Below are 23319 nucleotides of genomic sequence, written 5' to 3' on the forward strand. Positions count from 1 at the left end.
GTAGTCTTGGTTCGAGGCCCTTCTGTTTCATTGCATTAAGTATATCGTGCCATTCTCTTCTGGCCTGTAGGGTTTCTGTTGAGAAGTCTGATGATAGCCTGATGGGTTTTCCTTTGTAGGTAACCTTTTTTTTCTCTCTGGCTGCCTGTAATACTTTGTCCTTGTCTTTGATCTTTGCCATTTTAATTATTATGTGTCTTGGTGTTGCCCTCCTTGGATCCCTTGTCATGGGAGTTCTGTGTACCTCTGTGGTCTGAGAGGCCATTTCTTCCCCTAGTTTGGGAAAGTTTTCAGAAATTATTTCTTCAAAGACATTTTGTATCCCCTTTTCTCTCTCTACTTCTTCTGGAATACCTATAATTCTTATATTGTTCCTTTTCGTTTGGTCACTCAGCTCTCTTAAAATTCTTTCATTCCTGGAGATCCTTTTATCTCTCTCTGCATCAGCTTCTCTGCGTTCCTGTTCTCTGTTTTCTAGTCCATTAATGGTCTCTTGCATCTCGTCCATTCTGTTTTGAAGTCCTTCCAGAGCTTGTTTTATTTCTGAATTCTCCTTCCTTAGTTCTTGCATATTTCTCTGCAAGTCCATCAGCATGGTTATGACTTTTGTTTTGAATTCTTTTTCAGGAAGACTGGCTAAATCTACCTCCCCAGATTCCTTCTCAGGGGAAGATGTAGCAGATGCCGAAGCTGTCTGGGTTAGTCTTGTCTGGATCATATTTTTTTGCCTTTTGATGTTGCAGGTGCTATTGACTGTCAGCTGGGAGGGCCAAAATTTTCACTTGCTACTGGCCTTTCTCTACTGGGACAACTGCGACCCCTAGTGGCTTGTGTTGGGTAATTGCGTGTAGAGTGGGTCTTTGTGTCTTGCCTGGCCGGAAGGGAGAAATTTCCCTTTCTGTGGGTGGAATTTGTCTCAGGCTGCTTCTCTGCTTTCGCAGCGCCCGGTGGGGTAATGGATGGGGGGGCTGCTTGACTGTTTACCTCTGTGAGGGGTCTCAGAGCTGTTGCCCAGGGGGTTAGTGCGCCCGGTTTTCCCTGTAATTTCCAGCTGCTGTACTGTGACCTGGGTTGTTTCCGTCAAGCTGTTAAGTCCCTGTCCCTTTAAGACTTTCAAAAAGCCCCCGCTTTTCTTTGTCACAGGGGCATCAGCTTCGGCACCCGCTCAGAGGTCTTACTGCCCTGATCCCCCAGTATCCAGGGCCCTCTGCCCACGCACTGTGTCTGTGCTCTGGTGGGGGTTGCTGGGGCTGGGTGTTCAGCAGTCCTGGGCTCCGTCTCCCTCCCGCTCTGCCTACTCTTCTCCCGCCGGGAGCTGGGGGGAGGGGCGCTCGGGTCCCGCCGGGCCGGGGCTTGTATCTTACCCCTTTCACCAGTCGCTGGGTTCTCGCTGGTGTAGCTGCAGTCTGGCCACTGTTCTGCGTCTTCTGGTCTCTCTTTTAGGGCTAGTTGTGTTTGTTGTATTTTCAAAAGTATATATGTTTTTGGGAGGAGATTCCCACTGTCCTACTCACGCCACCATGTTGGCTCCGCCTCTCTCATTGTGGTTTTAATTTGCATTTCTCTGATAATTAATGATGTGGAGCATCTTTTCATGTGTCTGTTGGCCATCTGTATTTCTTTTTTGGAGAACTGTCTGTTCCTCTGCCCATTTTTAAATTGGATTATTTGTTTTTTGTTTGTTGAGGTGGGTGAGCTCTTTACATATTTTGGACGTCAAGCCTTTATGGGATCTGTCATTTACAAATATATTATCCCATACTGTAGGGTACCTTTTTGTTCTATTGATGGTGTTGTTTGCTGTACAGAAGCTTTTCAGCTTAATATAGTCCCACTTGTTCATTTTTGCTGTTGTTTTCCTTGCCCGGGGAGATATGTTCAAGAAGAGGTCACTCATGTTTATGTCTAAGAGGTTTTTGCCTGTGTTTTTTTCTAAGAGTTTTATGGTTTCATGACTTAAATTCAGGTCTTTGATCCATTTTGAATTTAGTTTTGTGTATGGGGTTAGACAATGGTCCAGTTTCATTCTCCTACATGTAGCTGTCCAGTTTTGCCAGCACCATCTGTTGAAGAGGCTGTCATTTCACCATTGTATGTTCATGGCCCCTTTATTGAATATTAATTGACCATGTATGTCTGGGTTAATGTTTGTAGTCTCTAATCTGTTCCACTGGTCTGTGTCTCTGTTCTTCTGCCAGTACCAAATTGTCTTGATTACTATGGCTTTGTAGTAGAGCTTGAAGTTGGGGAGTGAGATCCCCCCTACTTTATTCTTCTTTCTCAGGATTGCTTTGGCTATTTGGGGTCTTTGGTGTTTCCATATGAATTTTTGAACTATTTTTTCCAGTTCATTGAAGAATGTTGCTGGTAATTTGATAGGGACTGCATCAAATCTGTGTATTCCTTTGGGCAGGATTGCTATTTTGATGATATTAATTCTTCCTAGCCACGAGCATAGGATGAGTTTCCATTTTTTAGTGTCCCTTTAATTTCTCTTAAGAGTGACTTGTAGTTTTCAGGGTATAGGTCTTCCACTTCTTTGGTTAGGTTTATTCCTAGGTATTTTATTCTTTTTGATGCAATTGTGAATAGGGTTGTTTTCCTGATTTCTCTTTCTCTTGGTTCATTGTTAGTGTATAGGAAAGCCACAGATTTCTGTGTGTTAATTTTGTATCCTGCAACTTTGCTGTATTCCGATATCAGTTCTAGTAGTTTTGGGGTGGAGTCTTTAGGGTTTTTTATGTACAGTATCATGTCATCTGCAAATAGTGACAGTTTAACTTCTTCTTTACCAATCTGGATTCCTTGTATTTCTTTATTTTGTCTGATTGCCATGGCTAGGACCTCCAGTACTATGTTAAATAACAGTGGGGAGAGTGGGCATCCCTGTCTAGTTCCCGTTCTCAGAGGAAAAGCTTTCAGCTTCTCGCTGTTCAGTATAATGTTGGCTATTGGTTTATCATATATGGCCTTTAGTATGTTGAGGTACTTGCTCTCTATACCCATTTTGCTGAGAGTTTTTATTATGATTGGATGTTGAATTTTGTCAAATGCTTTTTCAGCATCTATGGAGATGATCATGTGGTTTTTGTCTTTCTTTTTGTTGTTGTGGTGGATGATGTTGATGGATTTTCGAATGTTGTACCATCCTTGCATCCCTGGGATGAATCCCTCTTGGTCATGGTGTATGATCCTTTTGATGTATTTTTGAATTCGGTTTGCTAATATTTTATTGAATATTTTTGCATCCACAGTCTTCAGGGATATTGGTATGTAATTTTCATTTTTGGTGGGGTCTTTGCCTGGTTTTGGTATTAGGGTGATGTTGACTTCGTAGAATGAGTTCAGGAGTATTCCTTCCTCTTCTGTTTTTTGGAAAACTTTAAGGAGAATGGGTATTATGTCTTCTCTGTGTGTCTGATAAAATTCCAAGGTAAATCCGTCCGGCCCGGGGGTTTTGTTCTTGGGTAGTTTTTTGATTGCTGTTTCAATTTCTTTGCTCATAATTGGTTTGTTTAACTTTTGTGTTTCTTTCCTTGGTCAGTCTTAGAAGGTTGTATTTTTCTAGGAAGTTGTCCGTTTCTTCTAGGTTTTTCAGCTTGTTGGCATATGGGTTTTCATATAGTCTTTAATAATTCTTTGTATTTCTGTGGAGTCTGTTGTGATTTTCCTTTCTCATTTCTGATCGTGTTGATTTGTGTTATTCTCTTTTTCTGTTAATAAGTTTGGCTAGAGGCTTATCTATTTTGTTTATTTTCTCAAAGAAGCAGCTCTTGGTTTCATTGATTTTTGCTAGTGTTTTATTCTTCTCAATTTTGTTTATTTCTTCTCTGATCTTATATTATGTCCCCCCTTCTGCTGACTTTAGGCCTCATTTGTTCTTCTTTTTCCAGTTTCGATAATTGTGATGTTAGACTATTCATTTGGGATTGTTCTTCCTTCTTTAAGTGTACCTGGATCACTATATACTTTCCTCTTTAGACTGCTTTCGGTGCATCCCACTGAAGTTCGGACTTTGTGTTGTTGTTGTCATTTGTTTCCATATATTCCTTGATCTCTATTTTAATTTGTTCTTTTATCTATTGATTATTTAGGAGCATGTTGTTAAGCGTCCATGTGTTTGTGAGCCTTTTTGTTTTCTTTGTAAAGTTTATTTCTAGTTTTATACCTTTTTTGTCTGAAAAGTTGGTTGGTAGAATTTCAATATTTTGGAATTTACTGAGGCTCTTTTTGTGGGCTAGTATGTGGTCTATTCTGGAGAATATTCCATGTGCACTTGAGAAGAATATATATTCTGTTGCTTTTGGATGTAGAGTTCTATAGGTGTCTATTAGGTCCATCTATTCTACTGTGCTGTTCAGTGCCTCCGTGTCCTTATTTTCTGCCTGGTGGATCTATCCTTTGGGGTGAGTGACGTGTTTAAGTCTCCTAAAATGAATGTATTGCAGTCTATTTCCCACTTTAGTTATGTTAGTATTTGTTTCACATATGCTGGTGCTCCTGTGTTGGGTGCATATATATTTAGAATGTTTATATCCTCTTGTTGGACTGAGCCCTTTATCATTACATAGTGTCCTTCTTTATCTCTTGTTACTCTCTTTGTTTTGAAGTCTATTTTGTCTGATATTAGAACTGCAACCCCTGCTTTCTTCTCTATGTTGTTTGCCTGAAATATGTTTTTCCATCCCTTGACTTTTAGTCTGTACACGTCTTTGGGTTTGAGGTGAGTTTCTTGTAAGCAGCATGTAGATGGGTCTTGCCTTTTCATCCATTCTATTACTCTGTGTCTTTTGATTGGTGCATTCAGTCCATTTACATTTAGGGTGACTATTGAAAGATATGTACTTATTGCCATTGCAGGCTTTAGATTCGTGGTTACCAAAGGTTCATGGTTAGCCTCTTTAGTATCTTACTGCCTAACTTAGCTCACTTATTGAGCTGTTATATACACTGTCTGGAGATTCTTTTCTTCTCTCCCTTCTTATTCCTCCTCCTCCATTCTTCATATGTTGCGTGTTTTGTTGTGTGCTCTTTTTAGGAGTGCTCCCATCTAGAGCAGTCCCTGTAAGATGCCCTGTAGAGGTGGTTTGTGGGAGGCAAATTCCCTCACCTTTTGCTTGTTTGGGAATTGTTTATTCCCCCTATCATTTAAATGATAATCATGCTGGATACAGTATCCTTGGTTGAAGGCCGTTCTGTTTCTTTGCATTAAATGTATCATGCCATTCTCTTCTGGCCTGTAGGGTTTCTGTCGAGAAGTCTGATATTAGCCTGATGGGTTTTCCTTTATAGGTGACCTTTTTCTCTCTAGCTGCCTTTAAAACTCTTTCCTTGTCCTTGATCCTTGCCATTTTAATTATTATGTGTCTTGGTGTTGTCCTCCTTGGGTCTTTTCTGTTGGGAGTTCTGTGTATTTCCATGGTCTGTTCGATTATTTCCTCCCACAGTTTGGGGAAGTTTTCAGCAATTATTTCTTCAAAGACACTTTCTAACCCTTTTTCTCTCTCTTCATCTTCTGGTACCCCTATAATACAGATATTGTTCCTTTTGGATTGGTCACACAGTTCTCAATATTGTTTCATTCCTGGAGGTCCTTTTATCTCTGTCTATGGCAGCTTCTATGCGTTCCTGTTCTTTGGTTTCTATTTCATCAATGGCCTCTTGCAACTTATCCATTCTGCTCATAAATCCTTCCAGAGTTTGTTTCATTTCTGTAATCTGTTTCCGGGCGTCTGTAATCTCCCTCTCGACTTCATCCCTTAGCTCTTGTATATTTCTGTGCATCTCCGTCAGCATGTTTATGATTTTTATTTTGAATCTTTTTCAGGAAGACTGGTTATGTGTGTCTCCTTCTCAGGTGTTGACTCTGATCTTTGTCTGCCTGTAATTTTGCCTTTTCGTGGTGATAGAGATAGTTTGCAGAGCTGGCACAAATTACGGCTGGAAGAACTTTCCTTCTTGTTGGTTTGTGGCCTTCCTCTCCTGGGAGAACAGCGACCTCTAGTGGCTTGTGCTGGGCAGCTGCGTGCCGACAGGGCTTCTGATTCCTGTCCAGCTGCTATGGAGTTTATCTCCACTGTTGCAGTGGGCTTGGCTTGCCTCAGGCTTCTGCTCCGATATGGTGGAGCCCTGTTGGAGGGGGAGCGGTCAGGAGGCTATTTATCTCCATGAGGGGCTTCCGTGCTCCCTGCTGCACAGGGGGTTAGAGTGCCCAGAGATCCCCAGATTCTCTGCTGCCGGACTAAGTGTCCCGGGACGCTTCCATCCGGTTTTGGGGTCCCTGTCCCTTTAAGACTTCCAAAAAGCAGTCTCAATGCCTTTATTTCTTATCAGTCTGTTTATAGTTTCTGTTTCTTCTTTAATCAGTTTTGATTGTGTTTTTGTAGGAATTTTTCTATTTTATCGAAGTTAATGAATTGTTGGCAATTATTTTTATTATCACTGGTCACATTGCCACAATGAACATCTTTGAGAGATACATTCTTGTCATTGAAGCCCATATTGTCCCCAGGAAGAGCTTGCTCAAAGCTTCATGGTGCATTTCAACAGACTTTACTTCAGTGGTAAAAGTGACTGAAGCAAAGGTGATCACCATGCAGATTGGAAACACTAGTCTCTCCTTGGCCCACAGGGACGGTACCAATACCACCAATTTTGTAGACATCCTGGAGGGGCAGTTGCAGTGAGTTGTCAGTTGGACACATTGGTAGCAGGATGCAAGTGTGGTTCTACTGGCACTGGCATCTTTACAGGTGACTTTCCATCCCTGTAACCAAGGTATGTTAGCTCTTGGCTCTAGCATGTCATCACTGTTCCAACTAGAAATTGGCACACATGCTACTGTGTCAGGGCTCTAGCCAGTTTTCTTAATGTGGGTGCTGACTTCCTTAATGATTTCTTTGTATCTTTTCTGGCTATAGTGTGGCTCAATGGAATCCATTTTGTTAACTCCATCAGTTTTCTGTTTCACAAGCAGCATATAAGCCAGCAGGGCATGCTCACAGGTCTGAGTGGAGATCCTACTTCAGGTTCAGCAACACCAGCAGCAACGATTGGGATGGCACAGTTGGCCTGAGATGTGCATGTGACCATGTTTTTGATAATGTCTGGGTGTCTCAGGGGATCAATGATGGTCATGCAATCCTTGCTGCTCTCAGATTTCCACACGGGATGTCAGTGGTGATACCATGCTCACATTCAGCTTTCAGTTTACCTAAGACCCAGGCATACTTTAAGGAGCCATTCCCCATCTCAGCAGCTCCTCAGATTTTTCAATTATTCTTTCGTTGATCCCACTGCATTTGTAGATCAGATGGCCAATAGTGGTAGTTTTCTCCAAAATCTGTGTGTCCAGCGATGACAATGTTGATGTATCTTTTCCTTTCCTATTTTGGTTTTGACTTAGCAGTGGTTTTCCTGATACCTGAGTTCTGGTGGCAAACCTATTGCAGAAAAAAAAAGTTCACTATTTTTTTTAATGTAGGTATTTACAGCTATAATTTTCCCTCTTCCTCTGGTTTCACTGCATCCCATAAGTTTTTATATGTTGTGTTTTCGTTTTCATTTGTCCCACTGTATTGTTTAATTTCCCTTGTGATTTCTTCTTTGATCTATTGTGTCAGTGTGTGTTTAATTTTCACATGTTTGTGAATTTTCCAGTTTTCCTCTCTGTTGTTCATCTTCAGCAATTTGACTATGGTGTACCTGTATTACTTTATTTCTTTTTATAGTGGGGGGGCTCTCTGAGCGTGCTGAATTTATAGGTCAGTGTCCAGGGTCTTTGTTTAGCTTTGAAAAATTCTTGGCTATTATTTCTTCAATTACATGTAAATTAGGTCTGTTTAACTTGGCTCACGTGTCTTTTATACTCTATTCAATTTTTTCATCCTTATTTTTTTGTGCTTCAATTTCAGTATATTTTTATTGACTTATCTTTGTATTAACTAATCCTATCTATGGCTTCTAGAAATGCAGTATCTTGGGCCCCATCCCAGAATCAATGAATAAGAGTCTGTATTTTAATTCAATCTCCAGGTTATTCTTATATACATTAAAATTAGAAAGTACTGGTGTAACTTACTTAGCAGAAACTAAAAAAACTTTATATAGCTTACAAGCCCACTTAGAATATACTCCTGGGACCCTTGTCATGGACCCATGTCAAGTGCCTTATACATTGCTATGCACTTTATTCATATTATCACCTTTTATTCTTCCAACTATCCTATGACCTCAGTTTTCTTGTCCTTTCCTATGGATGGTGAAACATAGTCCATAGAGAGATTAACTATGACAAGTACACGTGACTAGTAAATGGCTGAGCTCAGACTTATCCCATATCTGATTTTAAGGTGATACTGTATAAGTAGGTTACCACTGTTCAAACTGTGACACTTTTGAGATGAGAAGGTATACTATTAATAATTATGCTGGGACAGAAGGCATAAACCAAAACTATCTTGGTTTAGCCAGGTTATATGCTCATCTTGTTTGTAACTCTGTGCTGTATACCACCTCTCTGTTCTGTGTAGCTATTTTAGCTGAAGGAGCATTTGTAACCAATCCTCCATGCCCATCCACATTTTATGTACACTGCCTACAATTACTTAGGACAGCTAAATCCTCTCATGCTTTCAGCTTATGCATTACTTCTTCAGGAGCCTTCATTGAAGTCTTTACTCCATTTGACCCTCTTGATAAATTTTTTAACCTCGAAGCAAATAGAGCCAAACAGAAGTTAAAGTGGTGATGATGGATTAAAAAAACTATTAGGGGAATAGACTTCAATATAGAAGTGTGCTTAACTCTGAATTCAACTTGGTAAGTGGGGATGTACACCCAAGGAGCAACTTGGATGGGGGCATTGGTGATTGGAAACTTACTAAGAGGATACATCAAGTTTGGGGGCATTGGGGCTTAAGGCAGGCCAGGGTGATTAAATATCACTTGGGGGATAGTAGTGATGAGGAGTTTGATCAGGTATCAAAGATAAGGAACTCTTGCTAAGTGCATTTAACAGGATTCTTGATAAAACTGCATTCTACAAGGAAGTACATGGATGGGCTTTGTGGGGGAGAGGGTTCAGAGTCATACAAAGAATCTTTGTCACCTGTCCTTTGTACTTATGTGCTTTCTGTGGTCTTTACTATCATTGCACTTAACCTTCTTGAATTATAATTCTCCAGTGGCTTGTCTGTATCATCTACTACACTGAAATCCTTAAAGTTGGGCACTATTTTTCTTATCTGTAGTTCATTTGCCCATCTTGAACTTGTGATAGAATAGGGAGTCTAATACTAGTGGAAGGATGACTGTTTTTGCTCTAGAATGATATGAAACTGAATCATAATTCTGGTAATGACTTGGAAAATAAGAAACACAAAGAAGTGATTTTAGTAAATAAAAATAATTTGGACTTGTGTAGAGAATGAAAAGGAGTTAAAAATGACTTGTGGTTTCTTTGAAATCCTATCTTTCCAATATAATGTATATCTCAAATATGGTTACTACCTTTCTTTCCTTTCTAGGACAATCCAAATTAACATGAACTAAAAAAACTTGAAATATGTACTAATATATAATTGCATTTTGGAATAATATATTGGTATAACTAAACGTGACTATAACCACTGTCTTTTGTTATTTGTTTGCAGGACTGACCTAACCATTTTTCTTTTACATATATTCCCCCTTTCTGACTCCTTTGTGCCATTTTATTTAGATACATTCACTTTCCTGTTTTGATAATTATAAATTAAAGTATGCATTCTTATTTTAAGAAGTCATTAGTCATCATTTTTAAAAATCCTGATGATTCTTCAATATGAATTCACTTTTCCTGCTTTGTGTAATTAGGCTACTGTTTGAAAATCATGACTCTGTCTGTTCTAAAAAAAAATCCTTATTCTCATATGCTAAGAATAATGGTTCTATTCACAATTTTATTTGCATGATTGCATATGAACTAAATGTTAGTTTTTTTTGTAAGGTTTTCTTCCTAGTATTTTCTTTTTTCAAGGAAATCTCATATTGGGTCTTCTAATGTCCTCTTCCTGGGCAGTTTCATCTCTCACTCTCTTATGTACCTAGAACACTGGCTTTGTAAAATATTTTGTGGCTAGAGGAGCAAAGTTATCTTCTAGATAAAAGAAGTAGTATGTGCAAGGCACAGCGACATGAGATTATGATGTCAGCTACTTACATTGAGTAGATGGTGTTACTTAAATTTTCAAGTATAAAATATTTTTTCAATGCAGAATTAGCCTGATCAAAATAGTATTTTTGAAATAAGATATCTATTTCTCATATTATTTATATGGCATTATTTCCTGTCACCTTATGGTTATTTCAAAGTTTGGAGAATAACAAGCCATCATTCGCTATAATTTCAAGATAATTTACAAGGTGAAGGCTTATCTTGGTATTGAATAGTATCTTTTTTTTTTTTTCTTTCACTTTTCTTTCTTTTTGACCTGAGGGCTCACTTTTTTTATTTAGTGAATTCTTTTTTAAAAAGAAGTTTCTTTTCTACTGTACTCTTGTCTTCCTTTTCTCTTAGTCCCATCCTGGTAACTCAAACAATAATTTCTTGTGAATCCTTCCATAGTTTTCTCCACGATCATATAAACATGTATGGACACACAATCTCCCTCCCTCCTGTACATATAGTCATTGGGATTTTAGGTCACTCTTTTATAAAATGAAATCATATAATATTACCCTGTGTGCTCTGTTCTTTTTTCATGAAAAACATATTATGAAAAATCTATTCAAGCCAACCAGTTTTTCACTAACTCATTCTTTTTATTGAGTTAAAGTCCACAGCATGGATTGTACTACCACAATTTTTTAATATCTTCTGCTCCTGACTTTACATTTTCTTTCTATTTATACAGTACTACTGTACTGCACTTTCAGGAGTACATAGGAGAGATTCCTTTACTGGGTTGAAAGGTTATTTTACATTTTCATTGACATTGATTTTTCAAAAATATAAAGGTATTGCTTTCTCAGAAGCTATACCAGTTTATATTTGTAGCAATTATGTAACGTGATACCTTTTTCACTACAATTCAATCTACACTAGATGTTATCCTTATTTTTGTTAGTTGAATGGGTATAAGGTGATATCACATAATTTTTATTTATATTTCCTTCAATACTAGTTATATTCCATCCTTTCACATGTTTATTTGTCATGTGGATTTCTGTACCGTGAATAACTTAGTTCCATTTTTTGCCATGTTCACTTTTTAAAAATTTTGTCTTTTAATTCCTGATTTTTTAATTATAAAATATTCAAGTAATACTTTGCATAGAAAATATATCAGTATATATTATATTTTATATTAAATTATATAGCTTTTCAAATTTATCATTTCCCATTTTACTTCAGATTTTTCTCTAGTATGTTGATGTGATGATTTACATTAATAGATTTTTCTAATTTATCTACACAATCTTAGGATAAATGAACTTTACCTTAATTTGTTAAAAAAATTGTTGGATTTGGTTTGCTAATATTTAGGATTTTCTTATGTTTTTATAAGGGAGTTGATCTTTTTATGATGTCTTGTCTCTCATTTTGGTGTCATGGTCAGACTAAATCTATAAAATATGTGAATTTCTCTGTTCTCTGTTTTTCTATTTCAAAAAGTATACTTAAGATCAGAATTTGTCTTTCATGTTTAGTTGAACTCAAGCATAATTTTTATCCACCTGATAGTGTGGTTTTTCATCTCTTTTTTCTCATTCTGCCTTTTTCCTCCTTCTTTAGAGTCCGTTTTTAAAAAAGTAGATACATTCTTTAATGGTTCTTTTGAAGTTTCTTATTTTTGAATCCATTTTTTAAAGTTATGTGTTAAAATATTGTCTGTTTTCAAATTTGTTGGCATAATTCTATTACTTTTTGTCTTTATAACCTATAATTTTACTTAAATTCTTAGTGTTTATCTGTTCCTTTTTTTCCCCCTTGATCAGACTTGATTAAAACTTGTTAATTTTGTTAGTCATTGCAGATAATCAGCTTTAATATTATTGGTTCTCTTTTTTTGGTTCTATTTATTGCCTAGTAACTTCTACTCTGTCATGTCCTTTCAACTGTCTTTGGGAATATTGCATTGAGATTTTCTAAGGTATGGAATTAGATTACTTAGATCATTCTCTGTTATTTTCTAATATAAACAGATTAAAACACAGTTTTCTTTCTTGAAGATCATGTTATATTCCATAATTTTTAATATGTAGTATTGATCATCATTCAGTATGAATGCTTTCTAATTTCTGCTTTAATTTCTTCTATGGCTTGTGAAATATTTAGAAGTATAAATACATGAATGGAAGGATACAGTTTAAAAATTGTTACTGAACAATGTTTTCATATACAACTTACTGAAATTATCACATATCTGTGAGTTAACAGTTATGTTAATTTAAATAAAAATGTTAAGTCTTTGTTGTCAAGTTAGTGTCATTTTGCCTACGGTGGAAAATAATGAAAACATCACTAGAATTAAAATACTTTTGTTTTCTGTGAAACTTATATTTTCAAATATATGGGATTAAAAGATTTAAAAAAGTATTTCTGATTTAACTGAAGTGTGGTTAGAGAAAATGGTATGTGTGATTATTTTTGTTTTGGTATTTTTGTTTACAGCCTCCACATGATTGGTCTGTGTTTGTGTGTTTATGTGTGAATGTTCTGTATATGTTTAGAAATAATATGCATTGTTTGGCTTGGTTCTATTTGCATTTTAAAAGCTCAGTGGCCATCAACTTTTTGTTAATGTAACTTCTAAAATATCTTCAGAAAAAATTCACACACCCTTGCATTTTAAGTTGACATTAAAAATTTTTCACTGTAAGTTTAAACAGTCCAGAGGATATAATTGCTAGTGTATTGTGTAAAACTTGACATTTTAAAATAAAACTCTTTCACTGTTCTTTTAAAAGTATCCAATGACTTCTAAATATTTTAGTTACTTGATTCCCTCACTATCAGTTAAAACACACAAATTTGGATCAGCCTTTCCGTAGAACACATCTAAAAAAATCGAATAAAATGTTTTTCAAAGTCTGCTTAAAGAATCTCATCAATCACATTTTAAAATATGGGGGAAAAAGATAGTAAATTAATAATTTAGTTGTAAGTCATGTTGAACTGAAAGATTTCAACTGCTACTGCATTTTGTGCTGTTTTTAAGAGATGTTTAGAGATGTTACAAATTATAGGTGTTATTTATGTAAATATTCTTTTAACTATCAGTAATCATTTCTTCTTCTGCTTCTTTTCTAGGAATCACACCTGTATATCATAGTATGTTTGCTTTAATGAGTGAAACAGAGAGGATCTGGTATCCACCTAATCATGTCTTCCATATAGATGAATCAACCAGGCACAATGTACTCTACAGAATAAGGTACTTTCTCCAATAAAGTGACTCACTTAATGGTTCATGAAAGGGAAATGTGGGAAAAATTATAAAACATACTTTTTAAGTGCAAGGTACTTAATAACAGAGAGCAAACTAATTTGCATTTAATCTTCTTCATTTAAGACTGTTTCTCCAGTAGAGGAAGTGTTCATACATGTTTTTTAACAACAATGATCTGAGAATAAAGCTGCTTTGTTGTGATGCTGTTTTATTGATTATTATAATTAATTTTAGAAAGGATGAGAATGACTTTTACTAGCAAAATACTGAATGATTGGAATATTGCTCATTTCCTAGGAAACCAATACTATCTGCAATAAAATGTAATCTCACATCTCTTCTTTTTAAATAACCTTTTTTTTTTAAAAGTTGAAGTGAAGGAAAAATAAGATTTTTGCCAGTGTTTGTTTACATCCTCAAATTATGCTAGTTTATTAAATAATTTGTGATAATATGAAATACCAGTTTAGAGAAACCCAGAGGAAATTATCTACTCAAAAGGATGAAATAAATATATCTGTAGCTTTTACTTATGAAATAGATCATTCCATGTAAACAGTCTTTGCTACATAGTAAGAAAATATGGACTCATTTATGATTTTAAAAAGAAAAGAAAAGGAAACTTTAAAAAACTAAAACTCAAGAGCAATGTCCTTACCATGATAAGGGGTATCTACAGGAAACATATAGCCAATAATATTCTTAAATGGTAAAATGTTAGAAGCAGTCTCTTTAAAATCTGGAACAATAGAGAAAACAAAGATAGCCGTAATCAGTGCTTAGGATTTTAGTGGAGTTCCTAGCCAGTATAATAAGACAAGAAAAACAAGTAAAATATTTAATGTTGAGAACAAGGAAGCAGAAAGTCATTATTTGGAGATGATATGATTGTCAACATAGAAAATATGAACAAACCTACAGGCATCAATAATAAGCATTCAGTGGACTGCCAAATCTATATGGTCACTGTCTTAAGAAATGAACTACTTCTAAAAACCACAAACAAATAGAAGAGAAGTAATTAAAAACAGCAACAAAAACATAAGGTACCTAGGATTAAAACTGTACAAAGTAATATAAGACTTTTATGTAATTCTTAAGATTTTACAAAGTTGTTATTTAAAGAAGCATTTTACATTCTACATATGATTGATACAGTATCAGTATCAAGAATATTTTCTTTATCACTTTCTGTAATTAGTATACTTTTTGAAATTAGCAAGTATATCTTTTTATTTTAAAATGTCTGTAGAACAGATTTCTGCATTCTTTTTCTATGAAGGTCCAGATAGTAAATATTTTAGGCTTTGCAGGCCTTACTGTTCCTGTTGTAACTATTCAACTCTGTTATTACATCATGAAAGCAACAATAGACAGTAAGTATCTGAATGGGAATGATTATGTTCCAGTAAAACTTCATTTATAAAACCTGACAGTGGACCTAATTGGACCTCTGAGCCATAGTTTGCTGAGCTTTTCTCAAGAATTATAAAATGTTTCCCCTACCAAATTCATGAATCCCTCTTATTATTAAACTAAGGGGGCATTTATCCAGCTGTCTGTAATAAAAAATTCCCAGGAAAGTCTAACCAGAAACTGCCTAAAAGATACTTTATATAACTTTTAAAAATTCCACCTGCCTATTGTTTAGAGCCTATTCTTTATTTCCTTTATTATATAAGTAGGGGTTATATCAAAAACAAGAGAAAAGAACAATAATTATGAAACTGTGTTGAAGGGCTTATGATGTATAAAGATGTAATTTGTATGACAACAATAGAACAAAGTAAATGGGACAAAGTTTTATATACTATTAAAATTAACTTGATATTAATAAAAATGAGATTGCTTAAGTTAAAATCTTAATTTTAATTTCTTGGGAAACTCCTAAGAAAATAACTCAAAAATATGTAGTGTAAGAAACAACAAGAGACTTTAAACAATTCACTAGAAATTACCTACGTTAACACCAAAGAAAGTGGTAAGGGAGGAATAGATGAACAAAAAAGACATAAGGTATATAGAAAATAATGAAATGATGTACATAAATCTACCTTGATAGTAATAGCCTTAAATGTAAATGGACTAAACACTCAAGTGACAGATTGGAGGAATAGATTTAAAAACCATAAACTACATGCTATCTATAAGAGGCACACTTTACAGTCAAAGACACGAATAAATTGGAAGTAAAGGATTGAAAAATATATTATAGGCAGTCAGTAACCAAAGAGAGCTGAAACAGCTATATTAATTTTATACATATATAATTTAAGACTAAATTGACAAATAGGGGACATTTTGTAATGATATGAGTCAATCCATCACAAAACATAATAACTTTTTTTTATAATTATTATAAATAGGATCTAACCACAGAGCTCCAAGATATATCAAGCAACAACTGACAGAATTGAAGAGGAAAATAGACAATTCAACAATAACAATTAGAAACTTCAATATCTCACTTTCGGTAATAGCTAGGACAACTAGACAGGAGATCAGCATGGAAGCAGTAGACTTGAACAACATATAAACCAACTAGACAAACAGTACATTCCATCCAACAGCAGTACAATAAACATTCTTCTCAAGTGCACATGGAGCATTCTCCAGGATAGACCATATGTTGGTCCACAAAAATGAGTCTCAGCAAATTTAAAAAGACTTAAATCATACAAAGCATATTCTGAGACCAGAATAGAATTAAATTAGAAATTACTAACAGAAGGAAAACTGGAAAATTCACAAACAAATTGTAATTAATAACATGCCTCTAAATAATTAATCTGTCAAAGAAGAAATCATAAGGGAAAATAGAAAAAACTTTGATATGACTGAAATGAAAACAAAACATATCAAAATGTAGGGTATGCAGCTAAAACAATGTTTAGAGAATTCATATTTGTAAACATCTATATTAAAAAAGTTCTCAAATCAGTAACATTCCACCGTAAGGAAGTAGGAAAAAAATTTAAATAAAACTCAAAGCAAGTTAAAGGAAGGAAATAATAAAGATCATAGTAGAAACAAATGAAACAGAATAGAAAAAAGAGAAAATCAAGAAACTAAAAGTTGGTTCTTTAAATAGATCAACAATATTGATAAACCCTTAACTAGACTGATAAAGATAAAAGAGAGTTTAGTAATTTAAATCAGGAATAAAGAGGGAACATCACTATCACCTTACAGAAATAAAAAGGGTTATATAGAATGACTGTATGCTAACAGATTATATAACCAAGATGAAATGGACAAATGCCTAGAAAGATCAAACTATGGGAATTAACAAAAGAAGAAACAGAATGTCTGACTAGACCTATAATGAGTAAAGATACTGAATTAGTAATTTAAAAAAACTTCCCACCAAGAAAAACCCAGCCCCAAATGGCTTCCATGGTGAATTCTACCAACCATTGAAAGGAAAATCAATACCAATTATTCACAAAAAATAAAAAGGAGGCAATACTTCCAGCTCATTCTGTGAGTTCAGTTATATCCTGATATGAAATCCAGACAAAGACATCCATAAGAAGACTACAGACTATAATATCCCTTATAAATGAAGGTGTAAAAATCTCCAATAAAATACTGACAAACCAAATCCAGCCATGTATAAAAAAACTTATATACCATGATCAGGTGGGAATTACATGGTTGCTTTAACATCCCCAAGTGAATCAATATAATGCACCATATTAGCGGAATAAAGGACCAAATCCATATCATCATCTCAGTAGGCACAAAAACCACTTCTGACAAAATCCAACACCCTATCATGATAAAAATATTCAATACAATAGGAATAGAAGGGAACTTCTTCACTCTGATAAAAAGCCTCTACAAAAAGCCCAAATCTAACATTATGCTTGATGGTGATAGACAAAATGCTTTCTCCCAAAGATCTGGAACATGACAAAGATAGCAGCTCTTGCCACTTCTGTTTAACACTAAGCCATAGAGTCTAGCCAGGGAAATTAGGCAAGAGAAAGAAATAAAAGACATCCATATTGGAAAAGAAGTAAAACTCTCTCTGTTTCAAGGTCTTGTATATATGATCTTGTATGTAAAAATCCTAAGGAATTAATAAACTGATAGAACTAATAAAAGACCCCAGCCTGGTTGAAGGGTAGATCAGTATACAAAAATCGGACTTTATATAGTTGATTATAACAATCCAAATGTAAAATTAAAACAATTCCATTTACAACAGCATAAGAAAAATACTTAGGAATAAACCTAACAAAAGAAGTGCAAAACTTGTGCGCTGAGAAATAGAAAACACCATTGAAAGAAATTAAAGAAACACCTAACTAAATGGAAAGGTATCTCATGTTTATGGATTAGAAGACTTAATATTGTTAAGATGGCAATACTTCCAAAATTGATCTGTGTATTCACTGCAGTCTTTACTGAAATCCTGTCTTTATTGCAGAAATTAACAAATCATAAGATTCATACAAATATTAAAAGGACTTGGAAGAGCCAAAACAGTCTTGAAAAATAACAAAATTGAAAGGTTCACACTTCTTAATTTCAGAACTTCACAACTATAGTCATCAAGACAGTGTGATACTGACTTAAGAATAGAAAGATTAATAGAACAGACTTGAAAGTCCAAAAATAATCCCTGATACTGTGGTAATTGATTTTTGATAAGGGTACCCAGAAAGTTCATGGGGAAAGAATAGTCTTTCCAACAAATGGTGCTGGGACAGCTGCATTTCTACTTGTAAAGTAATGAAGTTAGACCACTAACTCACACAATAAAAACAAAAAAGTAACTTAAAATGAATCATACACCTAAATCTAAGAATTACAACTATAAAGCTCTATATAAAGACTCTATAAAACCTATAAGATTAATTAAGATATGTCAAAATATGTTTGCATAACAAAGGATACTGTCAAGAATGTGAATAGACAGTTCATGGAATGGAAGAAAATGTTTGTAAGTCATATATTTGATAAAAGTCTTATATCCAGAATATATAAAGAACTCTCACAGATGAACAATACAATGACAACCAACCATGAAAACAGGGGCAAAGGATTTTAATAGACATTTCTCTAAACAAGACATACAAATGGCAAATGAGCATGTGAAAAGATGTTCAGCATCATTATTGGAGAAATGGAAATCAAACCCACAATGGGATACCAATTCACGCCCTCAGATGACAAAAATATAGAAGATGGACAATAACAAGTTGTCATGAATTTGTCAGATTTACTTACTAAGCTGAGCATAAGGTTCTGGATTTTGAGCTGTGCTTCAACAGTACAGCACAAGAGAGATTGAAATAGAAAAGTTTATTATGGTCTTGGAGGAAGTACCCAGTACGTTTCAGGGAGCCACACTGGGAGGTCAGTGCAGAGTACAGGCAGAGAAATGCAGGGCCTGGGGCATATGACTTTATTGGGCCTGTAGGTAGAGTGCTTTGGGGTTCCTGGGTTAAGACCCAGTTCACCAATTCAAACCAAAAGAGCTGAGTTTTTATAAGTCACATGGGGTTCTTATCAAAGGGGTGCAAAAGAGGATGTTGGGAAGTGGAGGAGACTACTGATCACAGCAGTAGTTGGGGAAATCATATCAGGAGCTTACATTTGCTTGAGGCTGCAGGCTGCTGTCTAGGGCATGCACTTGGATGAGAGGACTAGTGTCAGTTTAAGGTGGTCAGACAAAATGGATTCTGTGGCAGTAATAACATGTAGTAACTTAGCTAAATTCTTCGTGCAAGTGCTGGCAGGGATGTAAACTCTTGGGATGTTCATACATTGCTGTTGGAAATGTAAAATAATACAACTGCTTTTGGAAAACCATTCCTCAAAAAGATAAACAGAATTACCATAAGATCCAGCAATTCCACCCTTAGGAATATATGCAAGAGAAATAAAAACATATCTACAAAATACCTTGTACATGACTGTTCCTTAGCAGTATTATTCACAATAACAAAGAGATGGAAACAATGCCCAAATGTCCATCGGGTGTTTAATGAATGAGCAACATGTGTTATATCCATACAATGTAATATTAATTGGGCAATTAAAAGGACTGAAGCACCGATACATCCTGTAAAGTAGATGATCCTTAAAAACATTATGCTAAGTGAAAGAAGGTAGAAAAGGCCTCGTACCATGTAAACTCATTTATGTAAAATGTCCAGAACAGGCAAATTTATAGAGATTGAAAGACTAGTAGTAACTTAGGGCTGGGGAGTGGATGGGGTGGTTTGGGTGTGACTGTTAATGGATATGGATTTTCTTTTATAGGGGAGATGAAAATGTTCTAAAATTAGATTGTGGTGATGTTTGTATAATGCAATAAATATACTAAAAAACATTTTGTACACTTTAAATGAGTGAGCTTTAAGGTATATGAATTGTATCTCAAAGCTGTAAATTTAAAAAGCAATGGATATTTTTTGTGCATTTGAGGAGCAAGTTTTATCCTGTATTTCCTTAAAAGCAATTATTTGTTTTCACACTGAATTAGCATTTTCACATTCCTCTACTGATATAACTGGATTAACATTAAACAACTCTTTTGTTAATATTTTATTTCTACCTTTCTCTAATTCTTATTGCTTCTCCATTCTGTGCATGGAAGAAGGCTGTATATTGATTTTACACTTTTGTTTATTTTATTTTCTGCCCGTTTTTTTCACCATGGTCTCATCCAGATTTCCTTTTGTCCTCAGCTTATACTTAACACTGTTAGCTGTGATTTCTGATTACAGGATGATACCTTTCAGTATACTTGAAGCTGCTATGTATATGCAGTATCTTTACATTTGAGCTCCTTGGAGACTGACTGACTGTGTTGATCACCTTGTAGGTTTTACTTTCCTTATTGGTATTGTAACGGCAGCAAGAGAGCTTACCGACACGGGGTCTCTCGAGGCACTGAAGCCCCGCTTCTCGATGACTTTGCCATGTCTTACCTTTTTGCTCAGGTATGATTATAATATCTTATTTGCATGTGTGTTGAAGGATCAATATCTTGCTGCATAATATCTGTTAGTCAAGAAAATCTTCATATAGAGGAAAATTAAAGTTCTGTCTTACATATAGAAGGTACAGACTCACAAAATTGAGTCTATCAACTCATTTTTAATCCTGTAGTTTATAGATAATATAATTTATTTTATAAAAATTCATTGAATTGGTCCTTTTGAATATTCTTATTTTAGTGCTTTAGATAATTTTATGGATTTCATGAAGTTTAGACTGAGTTTTACACTATGATTCATATAAACATCAGTGACTGGAATATAAGATAGTAAAATTTCTTTACAGAAGTTTTGTTTATTTTTTGATTCCTGAACCATTGCAGATATAAATAGTGGTTAGTGAAATGTAAGGGAGGTAATTGCATAAAAAGTGAGTTACAGTAGTTTATGTAGCTTCCCATAGGAGGGTGGCTAGATCTTGGTACTGAGAGACGTGTTTACTAATACTGTTATATTAAATTTTTGTAGTGTATTTGAACATTTTTTAATGCTTTCTTACTACTTTTATTTAAGTAGTAATTGAAATTTTTTGTCATTAAATTATTATTTTTCATATATTACAAGACTAAGAAGTAGAAAGTAAAGAAAGAAAAGATGTTAGTGCTTTTGGATAAAAATATGTTCTTGGTATCCCCAAAGTATGAGATTAAGGAGTAACAAATCAGATGTGCTATTATCATAGGAAATAAACCTACAAATCCTCATGGCTTATATTTCTAAGATGTCTAACAGGGCTAGTTCAGTTTGTGAGCAATACATTGAAAAATTTTCCTCTTTTGGGGTATGAGAGCACAATCAATTTTTTTGTGTGTGATAAAATGTACTTAATAAAATTTATCATTTTATCCATTTTTAAGTGGACCGATCACTGGTATTAAGTACATTCACATTGTTGTGCAACTATCACCATCATTTATCTGAACATTTTTCATATTCCTAAACTGAAACTTTGTACCCATTAAACAATAACTTCCAATTCCCCTCTGCTCCTGGCCCCTGGTAAGAACCTTTCTACTTGCTGTCTCTGAATTTGACTGTTCCAGAAACCTCGTATAAGTGGAATTGTACAATTTTGCCCTTTTATCTCTGCTTATTTCACCTAGCATAATATCTTCAAGGTTCATCCATTTTGTAGCATAGTCAGAATTACCTTGCTTTTTAAGACTGAATAATAATCCGTTGTATATACCTCATTTCGTTTATCCATTCATCTGTTGATGGGTACTTCAGTTGCTTTTTACCTTTTATCTCTTGTGAATAATACTGCAGTGAACATGGGTGTACAAATATCTCTTTGAGACTCTGCTTTCAATTCCTATGGATATATATATAGAGAGAGATGTGGAATTATTGGGTCATATAGTAATTCTAGTTTTAAATTTTTGAGGAACTGCCACATTGTTTTCCAGCTGCACCATTTTACATTCCTTCCAGTAGGGCACACAGTCCAATTTCTCTACATTCTTGCTAACTGTTTTTTTTTTTTTTATAATAGCCATTCTGATAGGTGTGAAGTGGTATCTCATTGTGGTTTTGATTTTCATTTCCCTAATATTAGTGATGTTGAGCATTTTTCATAAGCTTGTTGGCCATTTGTATGTTGTGTTTGGGTAAATTTCTATTCAAGTCCTTAGCCCCTTCTTAATCAGGTTGTTTGTTTTTTGGGTTGTCAAGTTGGAAGTATTCTTTATTATTCTGGAGATTAACCCTTTATCAAATACTTGATTTGCAAATATTTTCTCCCACTCCATAGGTTGCCCTTTCATTCTGTTGTGTTCTGTGATGCACAAAAAAAATTTAATTTTGACTAAAAATGGTAGCCTGATTTGTCTGTTTTTTTTCCTGTTACCTGTGCTTTTGTGCCATATCAAAGAAATCATTGCCAACTCTAATATCATGAAACTTTACCCCTATCTTTTCATATAAGTATTTTATTGTTTTAACTCCCATGTTTAGTTATTTGATCCATTATGGTATAAGATAAGGGTCCTACTTCATTCATTTGTATGTGGATATCCAGTTTTTCCAGCACTGTCCATTGAAAAGACTGTCTTTTCTCCATTAAATCGTCTTGGCACTCTTGTCAAAAATCATTTGACCACCAAACAACTTTTGTACAGCTTCCTTTCTTTCAGTAGCTGTAAAGAAAAGGGAGAGAAAAGGCTTCTGAGAATAGTATACTATGAGGTTATGACTTTCTGCTGCTTTTATAATTATATTATTTCATCTGTGCCACAGAGCTGGTTTATTTTTGTGGTTGCTAGTTAAGTCCCATTAGTAAGGCAAAGTTTTCCAAAACTATTCAGCTGTTTTACCCCATATTAATTTTGTGATAGCTTATACTTTTGATCTAGGTAACTTTAAGGTGATTTCCAATTTTTTCTCCCTAAGAGGGTTTTCTTATCTAGGGTGGCAAAATAATTTCACAATAGAAACTAAATTGTGTCTAGACAACACCACTTGCAATTTTCTGTTTCTTAATGTTTCTACTTTAAATCTGTGTTCAGAATATAAGGTAGTGGTTGACTTATTCTCAGATTGTATTGTTATCAGGTTAGACTATATACATATTGTAGCCTAAACAAAGCAAATTTGACTAGTACTGTCACCAGGATGTAAGAATATAATAAAACCTTAAAATATCTAAAAAATTAGTCCACTAAACTCTCTTTAAAGTTTGAAAGACACTACTATAGGGAGACAAACTTGGGAAAGGTAAGCAAATAAAAGCCAAAAGTGAAATGCCCTTTTAAATTCATTTTATTCTGAGGATTGTCTTTATATCATCAAATATGTTTGCTCAGCAAATATATAAACTGCTGCTGTGTGGAGAAACTTTAATTCATATATATTCAGCAATAAGAATGGAT

The 23319-nt window shown here is 34.8% G+C and overlaps 1 protein-coding gene and 1 pseudogene across 1 annotated transcript in view; one reads left to right on the forward strand and one right to left on the reverse strand.

Annotated features, from left to right (window-relative positions):
• Positions 1-23319, forward strand: part of JAK2 (Janus kinase 2) — a 147767-nt gene that overhangs the window by 60112 nt on the left and 64336 nt on the right. Inside the window, exons 4-5 of the mRNA XM_036928439.2 lie at positions 13295-13418; positions 20275-20392. Coding sequence (XP_036784334.2) covers positions 13295-13418; positions 20275-20392 — 242 coding nt within the window. The remainder of the gene's footprint in view (positions 1-13294; positions 13419-20274; positions 20393-23319) is intronic.
• LOC130682988 (elongation factor 1-alpha 1-like) lies at positions 6331-11164 on the reverse strand (annotated as a pseudogene).

The sequence above is a fragment of the Manis pentadactyla genome, chromosome 3, assembly GCF_030020395.1.
Source record: "Manis pentadactyla isolate mManPen7 chromosome 3, mManPen7.hap1, whole genome shotgun sequence".
NCBI lineage: Eukaryota > Metazoa > Chordata > Mammalia > Pholidota > Manidae > Manis > Manis pentadactyla.